At 40.7% G+C, this 15953-nt stretch overlaps 2 protein-coding genes across 7 annotated transcripts in view; one reads left to right on the top strand and one right to left on the bottom strand.

Annotated features, from left to right (window-relative positions):
* LOC142588352 (ribonuclease Oy-like) overlaps positions 1 to 2484 on the top strand; it is a 42445-nt gene extending 39961 nt beyond the window's left edge. For all 4 annotated transcript variants that reach the window (XM_075699980.1, XM_075699983.1, XM_075699981.1 and 1 more), the window contains one exon: positions 396 to 2484. In XM_075699980.1, the coding sequence (XP_075556095.1) occupies positions 396 to 623 (228 nt within the window). In that variant the 3' untranslated portion in view covers positions 624 to 2484. The remainder of the gene's footprint in view (positions 1 to 395) is intronic.
* LOC142588349 (alpha-1,6-mannosyl-glycoprotein 2-beta-N-acetylglucosaminyltransferase-like) overlaps positions 1893 to 15953 on the bottom strand; it is a 41655-nt gene continuing 27594 nt past the window's right edge. For all 3 annotated transcript variants that reach the window (XM_075699978.1, XM_075699976.1, XM_075699977.1), the window contains exons 8-11: positions 15171 to 15263; positions 14101 to 14225; positions 12371 to 12476; positions 1893 to 11628 (exon numbers count right to left, since the gene is read on the bottom strand). In XM_075699978.1, the coding sequence (XP_075556093.1) occupies positions 11512 to 11628; positions 12371 to 12476; positions 14101 to 14225; positions 15171 to 15263 (441 nt within the window). In that variant the 3' untranslated portion in view covers positions 1893 to 11511. The remainder of the gene's footprint in view (positions 11629 to 12370; positions 12477 to 14100; positions 14226 to 15170; positions 15264 to 15953) is intronic.

The following is a 15953-nucleotide window of genomic DNA, read 5'->3' as shown; positions in this document are numbered from 1 at the left end:
GGCCACGTGCATTAACCTAAGGCCCTTGAGTTATGCAAGCTTAGTTTTCCATTACATTTGACTAAGGTCTAGCTCTAATTCAAGAGTAGCTGTTTAGGAGCTTTGACTGCTTTGCAAATAGTTAATATGGAGCAACTGTGAGGCAACTGAGGTGGTGAAAAGGGGCTGAGGGATCTTGGTCTACTGAGTATTTGTGCACCGAGAGGCTTAGACATGATATTCTTCGTGCCATAGGTAGCACAAGGGCCACAAGCCAACCATACTTAACCTTGCAGTCGCATTCCACATTGCATGTCCCAATTTAACTGGATGTTCCACACTCACAGTTATGTTTCCAAAGGCAAGCCTTCATTTCCTTTGTACATATTGTTTCCTATGTGTGCAATTTGCTGCAGAACTACTCCGCACCCGTCCTGGCCGAGATTCGATTCTGCCTTAACCAGGAGCTGGAGCCCATCGATTGCAATGCGAAACACTCTGGCTGTGGTCAAGGCGACGTCTACTACTTGGCTTTTGACAAAGATGGCGCCACTGCACGGACATCGCCACTTTCATGGCTGCTGCACTGCAGCTGGATGTTTGCAATCAGTGTCATACCAATGCCACTGTACCGGTTACACTGAGTTCAATCAAAGCTGTGCACAGTGCAAGCAGGATATGCTGTATATGGCTGCATCGTTCAGAAATATTTGAGGGTTTTTCATAGTCATTATGGCCCATGCACCCAAAGCAGTTTCTCAGAAACATCTAGAGCAGTCCTTTGCAAGGCGCAATACACCAACTTGTAGAGCGTACATGCTACACTGTAGCACTTTCTAGCAGTGGACCTTTGCAACCATTTACATGCCGTTTCTTTTGCCTTCAAGCATGAAGTGCATATTTGGTGGCCGAAGTATTGCGATAATCCTGGTGAGTGATGGAGAGGTTGCTGTGCGAGCCCCTGCGTTTCACTACTATCTTCACTGTTTTCTTTTCTTTCTTTTTTTTTTTTTTTTGCAGCTGTAGGCAACAGAATATGTTGAGTTTTGGCTTACAGGAGATTACAGTTAGTAATGATGAGAGTAGTCTCACCTCAGGCCAACACAGTAGGGGATATAGGTGAAATACTGCATGTAGGCTTTTCCACAAGATTAAGTTGCCCTACACAGAATGGCCGACCTCCCACTCATTGCACCATTGAATCGATGATAGGCTAGCAAACCACGAGGAGGTAGTAAGCGAGAGATGGTGGCAAGAACAGCGGCCCCAGCTTGTGCGCTCCAGCTTCATTTCCACCTCTAGGGCGACGTCCACCCATCTTGTGTGGGGAAGCAAACTTGCAGAATTTAACATATCCCATATGGCAATGGGTGCGAGCACAGGAATGGCCAAAAGGTGTCTGGCGTTTTGTTAATGAAGGTTTCCCACTGTGCTGCACTGATCAACCAACAGATCTGGCTTATCTCACACTACGATTCTCAAACGCAAGAAGAGTCGAGCAGTGGAAAGGTTGAAAGGCTTAAAAGCACTAGAAGTGGCATCACACCACAGATGTGAAAACTTCAGCCATCTGCGCAAGCTCTGCTGCCAGTGCGTAGTGTCATCCAATAACTTCCAAGCCATGACATATATATCAAGGACGTTCACTTCTGAACATCCACAGCCAAACCGCAGAACTTCGCACCATTGTCTAGAACTTGCCTAGCACTTGCAGTTGCCATTAAAAGCTAGACCGCATATTGTGCAGAAGAATGTTTGTTGCATATACACGGTAATACCATTTAGATTGTGTATAAGGACAAATCCTTTGTGTGGTGTTGTGCATGTTCCATGCTTTAACAACTGCTTCGACGTCTATGCAGGTAGTAGTGCATTGCTGTTAACAGAGATTCCAAGTAGTTTTTGATAAAGCATTGTGCCGTCCTCTGGCTCATTTCTTTGAGCAAGGTAGCAAGAACCAATGTCCACATAACTATTATGGTGTCATTACTGAACTGCAGCGAGAATACAATGCTTGGCAGGCCTTCGAAAGAGGAGTCTATTGTTAAGTTTTAATTTTATTTTAATTGTTGTTGCTATATTTTCCTTTTACCACATGATTTATACTTCCACACATATTGTGCTTGTTTCAATTTACTACTTTAATTTCGCCTATAAAGCTACTTGCTCCTTATACAATTCAATGAATTTTTATGTATCATGTACTGAAGTGTCGCACAACTTTTTGTTGCAGCGTCAGATATAAAATTTTAATTTTGTGCACTTTTACAGTGATGAGTATGCACTTTATGCACTTTGCAGATTTTTATACTGCACCGGGTGTACCCACGTGACCTATCAAATGTTTCATGTATTTCGATTACGTATTTGAGTGTTGACATGTGCCGGTGTGCCAGAATTTTATGCCGGAATATTCTCTAATGTATTAAACATGCTTTTCATTTTATTTATTTTATATGATCCGGTGAAAAGAGGATAAATAAATGGGGTAATATATTCAAAGTGTTCCATGTTTCTGCTTTTCCTTTATGTAATGGTTGAGACGCCCTATGCTCACTTGCATGCTCACTTTTAGAGAAAGTAAGCTCGCATGAACTGTGAAATGGCACTCGTGCAATGCGCCTTGCTTACGACGAGACAATTGTTTTCTTTTCATGTGGTAAGGCATTAATTCTCTGCCTACACTTGCAACAAACATCAAACTTTAGGCTTAGGAAAAAAAATTTTATTCAATGTACAGGGAATCAAATATACCACTGCACTTCAAGGAAAAACAAACAGGTCTGGTAATTATGTACGCTGTGGACTGGAGAATGTGCCCTGCACAATACTTAGTAATTCCACCGGAAATAATGCAATATTTTTCTTTTTGGGGAGGGAGAACAATGAATCAAATTACCTTGTTAGACACTTTGGCTTGAGCAAATTACATTGATTACTTAGTAAATGTCAACAAACAATTGTTTAAAAATTTCACGACGCTCGTTAGATGCTAAAAGAGTATAGTGAAAAAAAACATGTTCGACAATATTTAGAGCCGCAGGTAAATCACAAGATGCTTAACGTGACTTCATGCCACTGGCTTACAATGATTTAAGAAAGGGTACAAGGTGTGGCGACATGGATACATAAAGCTGGCAATTAAAGCAAACAGTACGTTTCTTATGATGTAAAAACACACCCCTCCGCTTCTCACTGGGCTGTACACGCTATTTGCATAAAGAAATGACTAAAGATAAGACTCTAAACCCTGGTAAAATAGTACGCTTGTGCTGTTTCTCGTAAATGGACAATAAACAATCCGAAATTTCGAACATTGCAAGCGACTAGAACGCACATTCAACATGTGCGCAGTACTGTACCATATTGCACTGTATTTGGCATAAAAACACAAAGGGCAGGAAAATAGGAGAAGGAGAAAAGGGCAGACATGCAACTGATACAGTTATTGAGACCACAGTGCTTGGGTGACACAGACTAGGAAGACTATAAGGATGTAATGCCCGTCCTTGTCGTTTTTCTTTATCCGCGTCACCTAAGCACTATGGTCGCAAAAACTGTTGTCAAACCAACTAGTCCAAAAGCCTAATCCTAGACACTGCAACTGATGTTGCTATTGTCCAGAAAATTGTAGATTTTAACTGCATCAGCAGCAAACGTTCACCGAGTGAATAGCCCCCTCGCCCCCTTTCTTTTTTTCAAATTTACTAAAATTTTCCCAGCACATTTTCACCATATATTCACAAATATTTTATGGATTACGATAAATTTGGAGTTTGGTTTTAGCAATATATTCACAAATAGAGCAGGAACACTAAATTGCAGCTCTTCCTGTGCATTTCGTTTCACTTAATTCAAAATGGAATGTACTAAAGCTAGCCATCATTTGTACTCTGTAAAATCTTATTAGAAAAATTTTGAACTGAAGAAAAAAAAAGGAACATTGCATTTAATGCAGTGTCCAAATGTGACAAGAAAAAAAAAATACTGTTGGAATTCTAGCCTGCACTATGGCCTGCAATTTTTTTCTACAGCAATCTATAAAGGTAGCGGTAGGTGTACTGCAACTATTTTGGAAATGTGGCCTACCCTATCCAAAGTTCACAAGTCAAATAAAATGAATTGGCAACAACTTTCAAAGGAATAATAAATGCTGTAAAATCTTGACACAGTGCCTAATTTGCAACTCTCCTGAGCAACGGGAAAGTTGGATACAATCAACATAAGCTCTAGCGCGAACAATTCCAATATTACTCCAGTGCCTTATGAAACACCTCATTTGAATTCAAGACTTTGTAGCTAAGCGAACAAGTATCATGGGACACTTCTTTTTTGCATGAGAACTACTCATTGCACATTAGCAAGTCATGTTCCAACTTCTGCATTAATCTGCCCTTTGAATACATGCAAAAGATCACTCTGAGCTTATTGCCGTAAGGCTTGTGCCTTAGACTGAAGGAATGCATGCCCTAAATTCTGTCCTTCCTGCATGCAGTAGGAATTAGGTGTGCATATTTTGGACGACTGCACAATTTTGCTCTCCATACCACAGCCCAGCGATAGCGCCACTTCATAAAGCTAACTGTCATCCTAGAAGGCACAGTGGAATTCAGCGCTGGAGCAGAAAGTCGTGAACAAGTTTCCTGGCAGAGGGTGTGCCAGAAAACAAAAATATGCATACACGTTCAACCAATGGCACTCTGCGCTAATAACATACAACTGCAGCTACAATTGACGTGCACCGAGCAGGCGGCCGTGCATACAAAAATGTCACACACTTGCACACGGACATCTCAATCACATCACTATGTACAAAAAGAGGAATGACGGTGCAACAACCCTTGACAGTCATTCCTAGATGCAATGCCCGGTCGGAAACCCCATTTTTTGGAAGGGGAAGGCAGATAGCCCCAGAGAACACACAACACAGCTGCCGTACTATAGATGTGGGTGACGCACAAGTTGAATCACATTTGCGAAGTATAACTGCATACAGATGTGGCAGGTAAATCCTTCTGCCACTAGCAAGGATCTTTGGTAGGACTCGTAATGCAGGACACAAAAGTAGACTACTGGCAGGTCAAAAGCTAATCGGTCGGCCTAAGCTCAACTTGTCCAGCAGCTTAGCAATATTTATCCGAGCTGTAGCTGACAGCTCACACTACTAAACAAGCTCCACGTGACTCCAGTTTAGTTTTAGAATTCTTTTTATGTTCATGACATGAGCATGACCAGTCTTAATGCCACGAAATCCAGCTAGGTAAAATAGCTAGAATAATGTCAGAGGCATATTATCTTGCCAGAATGTAACAAAAAGTATGCTTCAGGCACGTTAACTGCAGAAGGGGTTAGTTGGTTCACGAGTACTCAAGGGATTTGCTGTGTGAATGTAATGAACGGAACAGTGCACAGGAAGAACTCACAAAAATAGCGTAAGCACAGTTCTATTTATGGTCTCATGTACCGTCCCTTTCTTCACAGTGACACAGTAGCTCCCTACCACAAACGGAAGAAAAGTTGTAGCAGAGGTTGTGTATAACAGCCGTTTTATACCTGTAATAACGTCAGGCACATTACTTTGTTGCCACATAACTTTCCCAAGCTTACAGTCAATAAAAATTTTGTGCAAACTGCTCAACAAGCTGGGATGCAGACATTCTGGCATAATTAAGTCAAAGAACATAACAGTTTGATGGAGCCAACTGAAGAAATTGTCTGCATTAAGCCTATGGTGTGCCAACCTGCAGCTTTCACTTGCCAGTAGCCTACTACAAAATACAGAAATGTATAACACCACAGAATTTCTGTGGAAAGGAGATGTAAAGTCTCAAGGAAAGTGCCTTCACTCCCGACAGTGTGGCCTCACAGAAACAAAGCGCACTACCCTGCTGAACGTGTACTGAGAAAATAAAGCAAAACAATTGGGGATGTGTGAATATTTGAAACTTTCGAATAATGAATCGAATATTGTCAAATTTGATTCAGTCTTTGAATTGCCATTTGTTAGTACAAATATTTTTCTAATGGTTTTTTTTTTAATATTTCAGACTGTCAAATCAGGGCAATCAAACAAAATAGGCACTAAAAGTGCAGTAAATTTCATCTTGGCAACTGTACGTTGCCCAGGTAGTTGGACTTTTGGTTCAACAGATATCATTTGCACTCAATGTCGAGTCCCGAGTGTGCAAACAAGCTGCTTATTTTTCATAATTTGCAATGTAATGACAGAAGCTTCCCAATGTTATAAACATACTACGATGTGAAACATCGTCTTATAATGATAATAATAATAATAATGGCTGCTCATTATTGAAAAGCTATTCGTAAAGTATTCCATATTCAATTCACTTCTGGCGCTGTTCGATTCAAATTCGATACAGTCTCAAAAATAAATATTCGCACATCCCTAGAAACAATAGCTCACTACTCAAAAACTGACTTTGGTGCCCAGCTTATTAAAGAACACAAAAAAGAGTGACGCTAAGCTGTGAAGGCAACGAGCCCTATACCTACATATCGACACAATGGTCCTCATCGAACTGTCATGTTGACATCGAACTCATTTCATCGAAATGAGAGCTCACAAAACACGAGCCTTGGGCAAAGTATAAAATAATGCAGATGTATTCAAGGCTGACAAGCTGTATGACTTAGCTTTATGCAGGTCTAAAAGAATGCATGCACACTAAGTAAAAACTAGAAAAAAGAATGAAGCAAATGAAGACACTGACTTGGCTTTGGCTGTGAACAAGGGTGGCCAGTTCCAATTTCTGTATTTGGGCTTTTCGTCGTGTTGCACTTTTTTGGGCTATCGCACACTTTTTCACAGACGGCCTTTTTGTTACCGAAAGTGGTTTTTCTACTTTACACACACACTCACTTTGACTGTTCTTCTACTGCATAATTTCCAGGAGCCACAAAATGGTAACTCTTGCTGGCAGAAAGAAGAGCAGCTTAAAAGGTGTTCACTACTCAGAGAAAAGCAGAGCTTCAATCAACAATGGCAATCAGTTTTTGACCATTTTTGGGAGGAGCACATAGCTGGACTTTTTGAAAGTTGTTGGTGTTAAACGTCCTACTCATTTGCAGGTATAATTTGGCCAATCTACACCTCCTATTCAGGTTAATTTTTCACACTGTAAACCAAACAATGTCACTGCATTGGTGTGCACAAATGCCTAATAATACCATGAACAAAAACTTTTGTGCAAATGACTTCTGCAAGCCTGATTATAATTGCCTAAGAGAATTTTTACACCACCACAATTTACTGAATGTCATATTTGAGAATGGTAACTTTTACTGGCAGATAGAAGAGCAGCTTAAAAGCTACTTACTCGGAGAAAAGCAGAGTTTCAATCAACAATGGCAATCAATTTTTGATCACTTTTGGGAGGAGCATATAGCTGGATCCTTAGAAAGTTGTTCCCTTCCTTCAGGGTGCAGTCGAATCAGTCCATGGCCAAATATCTAGGCGTCATACATATTCCTCTCTAAGGGAACTAGTGAACAGGTTTTACCCAGTGTTTTGAACTTCATATTTAAGTAAGGCCAATCACGCCCAAAATAGCGTGCCTCCTCAGATTCCACCCTTGCACACTTATCAAGATTTACAAGAACAAAAAAACATTTGTAGAACCGAGGCAATACTGGCCTAGGTAGACTCAATTAAAATGCACTGAAGATTAATGTTGCTGGGTTTAGTGGCAACAGGCACATCACAGGTAAAACCTATTGCATTTTCACTTTTGGTATTCTTCTGCACTCAGAAACAAAATGAATCAACAAATGCAAGCAGCACTGATAGATGGCACCAGAACACATAAAAAATAAATCAAGACCTCTGGCACAGATTATATACTAGTACCTACTGTTTCAACAGGCAGAAAAATATGGCAACACCTAATGTAATCAATAACAGCAATCATCATGCACCAGGAAGAAAATGTCAAAGAGCAGATGTAAAAAGAGTTTACAACAAATGCAAAGGAACAAGCAACAGAACATGGATAAAATGTAACAACAGCAATGAGACTTATATACAAAAAAAAACTGAAAGCAATATCTTTGGGCATCTAAAACAGCAACCAGGGCTATTGTGACACAGGGTACAGTTAATACTGTTTGTCACAATGAACTGGAGGTTGCACTTTGACAATGACTTGCAAAAAGCAGATGACCTAGCCAAAAACAATGCAAAAGCCATAAGCCATCTAGGTGCTGCAGAATTACATAACGAAATTCATATCACCCTGGATTACAGAAGTGTGCTACAAATAACCTGCAACAGACCTCACAGTGTAAACAAAAAAAGATTTTGCGTGGACATCGCAATGCTCGAAGCACCTTGGATATTAAAAAGTGCTGCATAAAGTCAACAAAACAAATTAACGTACAAACATTTCTCTTCGAACTTTCTTCAGTAAAAGGCAATAAAAGAATGCCTACCTTGAAAGTGCTTCGCAATATGACACGTGTTTGAAAACATCCTTGAAGCGAGAAATAAAATGTACATAATTCAGAACAATGCAAGAGGGCAGCTGGTTCTAAAAGATTGCATCCAAGGACATTCGAAGAGCTGCGTGGGCTGGCTAAGTATAACACCACAGATGAACTTCACTGTCAATAACATTATAAAAAAAATCCAATGAGCCAAAAAAACTAACTAAAACCTGGAGCTGTACAGCTTCTTCACATCTCTGTAAAGTCCCCAACAATATCCCTTTATTTCCTTGCCCACCAACAAAATTTATGTCACATAGAGGGAGCACAGAGGAGATCATCTGGGCAACCTTTACAAAGATATACATACAACAGGCACAATTAGCATTCGAAATGCCAACTGTAGATGATTCAGAGCAGCTGCCGTGAAAAAAGATGGCAGTGTCACGATCTGAAGTTTGCAATAATGTTGAATGGCCCTTCGAAGCAGCTTAAGAAAGTTAAACGAGTGACATCGCGAGTGTGCCAATAACAAAAGAAAGACAGGTATGTTGTTTGGCTTGTCTGCATCAAAATGTTGCAGAGCAATAGACCTGCACCAAGCAGAGTGCCAAGCCCGAAACTGTCAAAGCTACACGGTACGGTTGTTGATCGTAACTAAAGGTTTCATACTAAAGCCCTTCTTCCAAGATCCAGGGATAATGTATTGGAGAATGTTAGGCCACTTTGTTCACAAATGTTTCTCCTTCTGACAAACAATTTTAACTCCATGGGATGCAGGACAGCACAAGCTCTCAACTAACGTACTCACTGAAATCAAGGATTTGAACATCTCACCTGGCCTAGGTAAAAATCAGTCAAAAAAGAAAAAAGTGGTGATGTCAACCACTGAAGATGACAGACATTCACTGTGAATCAGGCTCTGAGACATATGCCAGGGCATCTGTCCTTACATTTTCTGGGTGGCTAGCTCATCTTTTCGTGTTTTTGAATGCGAAGCGGTAATTGCGTATCAACAGTACTTGTAAGCGATTCCTGCAATGAATAGTTGCTTGACAAAGACGTCTGCGCTTCAATTTCGCAGTGTACACATTGAAAGTATGTGTCCAGCTATGAAACCACTGCTCGGCAATAGAAGATGATCATTAGTTAGGTGCAGTGACTACTGCATTAGAGGGAGTGCACTGCTCTGTCTTTAGTGGGGCCAAGAAGCAGCACCAGGCTGCGCTGTGTATAAATACAAAGGAAAGCGTATACATTAAGGTCTTTGGCTTCTTCAGAAATACAAATTCAAGTCACACTACCTGAACAAGGTAAGAAAAACATCTCTTGTTTTGGCAGGTCCTGCATCTGCAATTTAGCATAAATTAAGAAAACACCAGCGCTTCGAAGAACCATGCAAGTGGTCGGTGGATACTTAGGGCTCGGTAATACCTCACACACTGCTGGCATGTGTCTTTCTTTCTTTCTTTTTCTTTTTGCACAAGCGACCTGGGACAACTCATTGGCCAGTCCAAGCATACACAGCTTGCGCATCTGCTGTCCCAACCAAATGTCACCAACTAAAATATTACAATAATGGAAGGCTCTAACAAACGGTATCAACTGTATGTTACTAAGAGTGTGTCTCTCTAGTCTTGTTAATTAAAATTGGCTGATTTATTTAATAACTCGCCTAATCACCAAGGTGTTAACTAGAAAGTTTACGACAATGATGAACACTCAAGTCAACTGCTCCTGGCGAGACACTTTTGCCCAGTTTTTTTTCAAGGCATTAAATGTAAGCCTTTTAAACAAAGTAAAAACCAACTACCAATGCTTCTGCACTCTGAATACAGCCCATTTCTTGGTCTAAAACAAGAACTGCATAAAAGTTAGCTCATGTAAAATAGCTGATTTGGGTTTTTATAGATGTGGTGGACTGAGAAGCTGGTTAATCAGTCATATTATTTAGGTGCAACAGAAAATGTCAAGACAGGAGAGACAGTTCATAGCAGCATGTGGCCGATTTCATTTGTGTACCCATCCACCCATCATTACTTTTTTTCTAACTCTTGCTAACTTTCAGTTGGGACAGCAGGTATATGAAAGGTCTCCTCGATTTGCCTGGGCCAGCTGTTCTCAGGTTGAAAGCAGTGAAGTTTAGAGCTCAGCAAACTGGGAATGTCACCTGCTTTCAACGCAAGAAACTTTCATTGTCCAGCTACACAACAGTATCCTTTCAAGTCTCTCTGTAGGGCCACACACAGTTGCCACTGTCCAGTAAGAACCTGTTGTAAGGTCATAAGTTTGCTGCAGAGTTGTTCTTAATTTTCAGGCAACAATGCAATGCGTTTGTCTGGTTCTGAAATGAGCTACAGAATTTGAACCAACAGCTGGTGCCTTTTTTGAAATTTGACTATTTTGACAAGCCTCTATAGGTTACCTGTAAACTCTGAAAATAAACCTTGCCATCACATATTCCTTTTTCATTTTTTTTTCTTTAGATCAAAGAATTATGCCCTCTTGAGGTCATAAAATGTAGGCAGCTGCGTAAAGTGCTTGTGACTTATTTGTTAGGCCAAGCAAATTGCACTAGAATGCACAATCTGGTCTGACAAGTACATTCAGTTATGTATGAAAAAAAAAATTGAATTGCGATTTTCAAATGTGATTAAGCCAGCTGCTTATATTTGAGTTGTTTTTAAACTGTAAAGCACTAACAACAATCAGTGCAGAGGAAAGTAAGAAAAACAGCAGGCTATCAGGTGAATGGCTTTGGCTGTCAAATGAAAGCAGCCTTGCAACTTATTTGCAGGCCTGCACAGACCTCAATTCCTGCAGGAGCCATACCACTAGGAACCACAGCACAGCTGCACCAGGCAAGTCAGAGAGAGAGAGAGAGAGAGATTTTGCATACAGGTACTAGACATGCCGCTCTTCATAAAAATCACTAGACGAACAAGGAAAGCACTGCCTCCCAGTCAAGCCACCTCCCCCCCGAGATGTTGTGCCACCTGGTGACCTCGGAGCGAGGCAAATTGGAAAGAGACTTTTCGTACCGGAAGAGAGATGACCAGAGGAGAAGACCCACAACGTATTTGCCGGGTGCTACCTGTGCACAGTGGAGACAGAGCTGCTTCTAAGACAGAGCTGGTGGTCTCGGACGTCGCCCCAGCCCCCATTACCCTTTGGTGGTTTCAGGTTACGCTGTATGCCTTGCTTGACCTGCACACAATGTAAATGCCCAATGCAAATAATAAAAAGTGAAAACCTGTTATAACGAATTCGCATCTGACATGAAAAATGCTTTTATTATATCCTATATTCATTGTAAGCATACACGGTGATATCGACGAAAAATTAAAATTCATGAATTGTAGATTTAGTTCATATTATGTCATTCATTATATTCGTCCTCAGCATGTCGAGGTTCTACTGTAGTAATTCGAAAGTCGAAGCTTAGCAGTGTCGGCTAGAGGGTCTGTAATATAATACATACAGTATGTTGTCATTGTCAACAGGCACAGGCCCAGGCATGGTGTAAAAGGCTCGAAGCTTATTTCCTCAAATTATACAACTGTTTAGATGACCACACAGGCAAGGGAACACCACATAGGTTAGCACACAGCTACTTCAAACATGTTTCAAGCTGGGAACCACCAGATGATTAGCCTACATGTGTGCCAGACTACACAAAGACTTGCTAGTGCAAAATGGGGATCACTCCTACAAGGAGCACTAGCGATTTGCCAACAAGAAGAACCTCGATATAACGAACATGGATATGCAGTCATACACACAAAAGATATGTTGATATTCAAAAGCTGCACATGCATGTTAAACATTCACCTTATTTTAGATATAGAATAGTTCTAACCTATAGTGCACTACGGCTACACGTGGAAGTCAGTTTTCCATTTACCTTATTGCATTTTTTTTTTGTGCTTGCGAAAAAGGCAGCACCCACCTGAAGGCTCTTGGGAAACAGGTATGAGCGGGCAGAGCCAATGACATTCCTCGCCTGTTGCACCATCTTCTGACTCGAGCAGTTCTTACTCCGGTGGTGCACTCCACTGCAGCAGGCAGGAAGGCAATATGCAGAGGCAAAAACTGTCACTCACCTCCCGCACCCCTGGCAACTGTCACCTCACGGAAACTATAAAGGTCTCTGCAAGGTTCCTCCAAGATTTGTCAAATATCCATCGCACAAAGGCATGGTCACTTTTGAATCCCCCCGTGCAGGGATAATTTAGGAGTATTTTTTAACGAGTTCATTCATAAGGAGGCTATGTTAAGAGGAAGCTTTAGCTCAGAGGCGCCTATCTAAATACATGGGAAAGAAGAAATCGTTTATCTCGGCTACCACAGCACCAACTTTGACAAAATTTGTTGCATTTAAACGAATAAGTTAAGATCTAGTGACTGTTGGTAGCGAATTTTCTATCAATCTTTTAATAAAAATTGTTGAAAATCATAAATTTTCAGGAGACGAAACTATGAAGTTTACAACTCGGTAATGAAAAATGATATCACAATTCTGTAAATTGCATCTGATAGTATATCCAAAGCAGACAAAATCGATGTATTAAACAATGCTCTCAAGTATACCACTAATATGTGAGTAGGACTATTGCAAAACCCTTGTAAAAAAGGCAACAATAAGATATAAATGAATATATCAAATTTGTCCTCTTCTCATGCTCTAATGGATGCAGTATACAAAACTGCGATATTTGTTTGTGCAAAGATACGAATTTGTAAAATTCATGCATCAATTTTTTCAAACTTAACGATTTTTTAAAAATCCTGTTAAGATATCCAGGCCTTAATTCAAAATTCAACTTCCAACGGTCACTAGAATTTAACTTTTTCTCTCAAGTACAACCAATTTCACTAAAACAGGTTTAGCGGTCATCTTGGAAAAGAGTTTCTGCATTTTACATATACATATTTGAATAGGCAGCATCGGAGCTGGGCCCGAGCTAAAGCTTCTTCTTAACTGCATTTAGTACAGGCAGGGCAATCGCAAGAAATGGAAGGTACAGTGCTACAGTTCATCCTGTGTTCCATCTTCTAAGACTGATGACAGGCTGACAGTCCAGTTTGCACTACCTGCAATTACCCAAGTTTGAAATGACCAGCCCAGCAATGAGCGCTTTTCATGAGCCAAAGATTGCCCTTCGCTGGCTGGGAGGTTTTGCTTCAGCTTTAACCATTCCCAACACACAAGAACCTAGAAGAACCCTTGGCCACAGGTCATGTATTGCTCAATGACATCCACACATACACGCACATACACACTGTCTGCATACTCAGAATTTTTCATTGCTGTCTGCTCAATCATCTCCCTCATTCTGTTTACATGCTGCATGTGGGGCCATCACATGCTGTTAATTCATACATTCTCTTATACTTTTCTCCTTCAGTTGCTTTACAACCCAACATTCCACACATACACATACACAAACGCCCTTGTGATATCCATCATTGTACAAAACAGCTTAGTTTACTGCCTGTAGTAAAGAGAAAACTGAAGAGCTGCTGGTATTATAACTGCCTCACCTGTCAATGCGCACTGGAAATGTCCTACAACCAGAATGATCATTACTATCAAACAGAAACACTACCAAACATAGGCTTGGAGTGCAGCCATCATTAGATAACTTCTGCCGCAAAAGTGGGCAAGGGAACACATACCACTCGCCGGTATGAAAGATGCGGGTCGACTTGACTACCATGGCCTGGATGGGCGCTGAAAGGCACATCATGCTGACCCGGTACAGCGACCAGTCCCAATTATAGTCATCAAAGTGGCAGAACATCTGCATTGTGCAAGAGAAAACTTGCCATTTGAACATTGTACAGTAGACCTCAACATCCCAAAACATTACTGCCAGTCAAACTGGTGCAACAGATCCGGTGTTCTGCTGTGCAGCATGGGATCATGGTATAGATCCCCCACCATAGCAGCAGCATATCAATACAGATAAAATACAAACATCAATAAACACTAAGATTCCAAGGTGCTCAAAATTAATCGGAAGTCTCGCACTGCCGTACAGTCGAAATTCAATATAATGAACACTGCTACAGCGCATTATCGGATATAGCTAAGTAAACTTACAATATTTATCGCCGATATCAGCAAGTAACAAATATGTAGTTATGAGCAATGTCGGATATAACGAAGGTATTTTCATGTCAAGTGTGACTGTTATAACAAGGTTTGACTTTCACAGTCTTGAAATGACAGGCTTGTTCGCACTCTAAAATTCCATACAGATATGGAATTTTACAGAGCATTTTGTTCAGACGTAGAAAGTGCCCATCTTACCCAAGTAGCAACTACACATTTTCTGTGCCAATTCAGAAACAAGTGGATAGCTCAGTGACAGGAATAGTGGCACGATCTGTCACTGCTAGAGCAACACACAGGGTGTGACATGTCCCACTGCAGAAGCAACAGATGGCAACATTTGTTTCATTGCCAAGAACATCTATACTGTTTTTTCCAATATAGTCTCAGCCCAAGGTAGGGCATTTCCCAGAAAATTTACTCAGGTACATCCTTAGTAGATTTTGACATATATATTAGTGTACATTACTCAATCAGAAATGAACACATTATCCTAGTTCTCAGATGACAAAGTGTGCTTCTGTAAGGATCGTGCAAATGTATTTAAGGAAAGCTTACAAATTACTGGATCAGCCCTATAATACTGCATGTCCAGCAACGATTAACAAGAAATGCTTATTGGAATCCTCACATTTGAACAGTTGTTGCGGATAGTGGTCCAGAGGTCTCTATAGAGGACCATTCCCATGTTGTGCTTGCTGGAAGACCACTTGAGAAGCTCAGCCTAATGAGAAATTAAAGAAAAACAAGAAAACAAAAATAAAAAACAGAGTACAACATTTGAAGTCAGGAGCTTGAACAGTCATGGCCAAATAAACCTCCAAGCAGAACACCAGCAAAACGTGTGTGGTGTCTGTAGCCAGCTACAGCTGAAGAAAGACATTCACGGAACACAGCATAAAATATATATATATATATATATATATATATATATATTATGCTGTGTTCCGTGAATGTCTTATATATATATATCATAAGAACCTAACAAACAAAGACACCAAGGACAACACAGGGGAAATTGCTTGTGTTTACTATAATTGAATTCAAGAAATGAAAATAAATTAATGGAAATGAAAGTGAATGAAAAACAACTTGCTGCAAGTGGGCAACAATCCTATGTCTTCGCATTACATGTGCGATGCTCTAAAAATTGAGCTACCGCGACGCCATTCTCCCATCTACTTTTTCTGGGGTATTTATGTGTTGCTACTAGAACTAGCCCTGGTAGTGTTAGCCAGCGCCACCACTCGCAAACCTTGGTGCCGGATGTGGCACATCCTTTCTGCCGCAGTCGTCACGAGTATGTGATCTTTTGGGGGGAAGGCAGCTGGTCGATAAAAAAAATGTGCACCCAAAAAGATCACATACTCGTGCACTTGCGGCAGAAAGGATGTTCCATATACGCCGCCAATGT

Source organism: Dermacentor variabilis, chromosome 7, assembly GCF_050947875.1.
Source record: "Dermacentor variabilis isolate Ectoservices chromosome 7, ASM5094787v1, whole genome shotgun sequence".
Taxonomy (NCBI): Eukaryota; Metazoa; Arthropoda; class Arachnida; order Ixodida; family Ixodidae; genus Dermacentor; species Dermacentor variabilis.
Note: the sequence above shows the minus strand (reverse complement) of the source record. Positions and strands in the feature narration are given on the sequence as shown.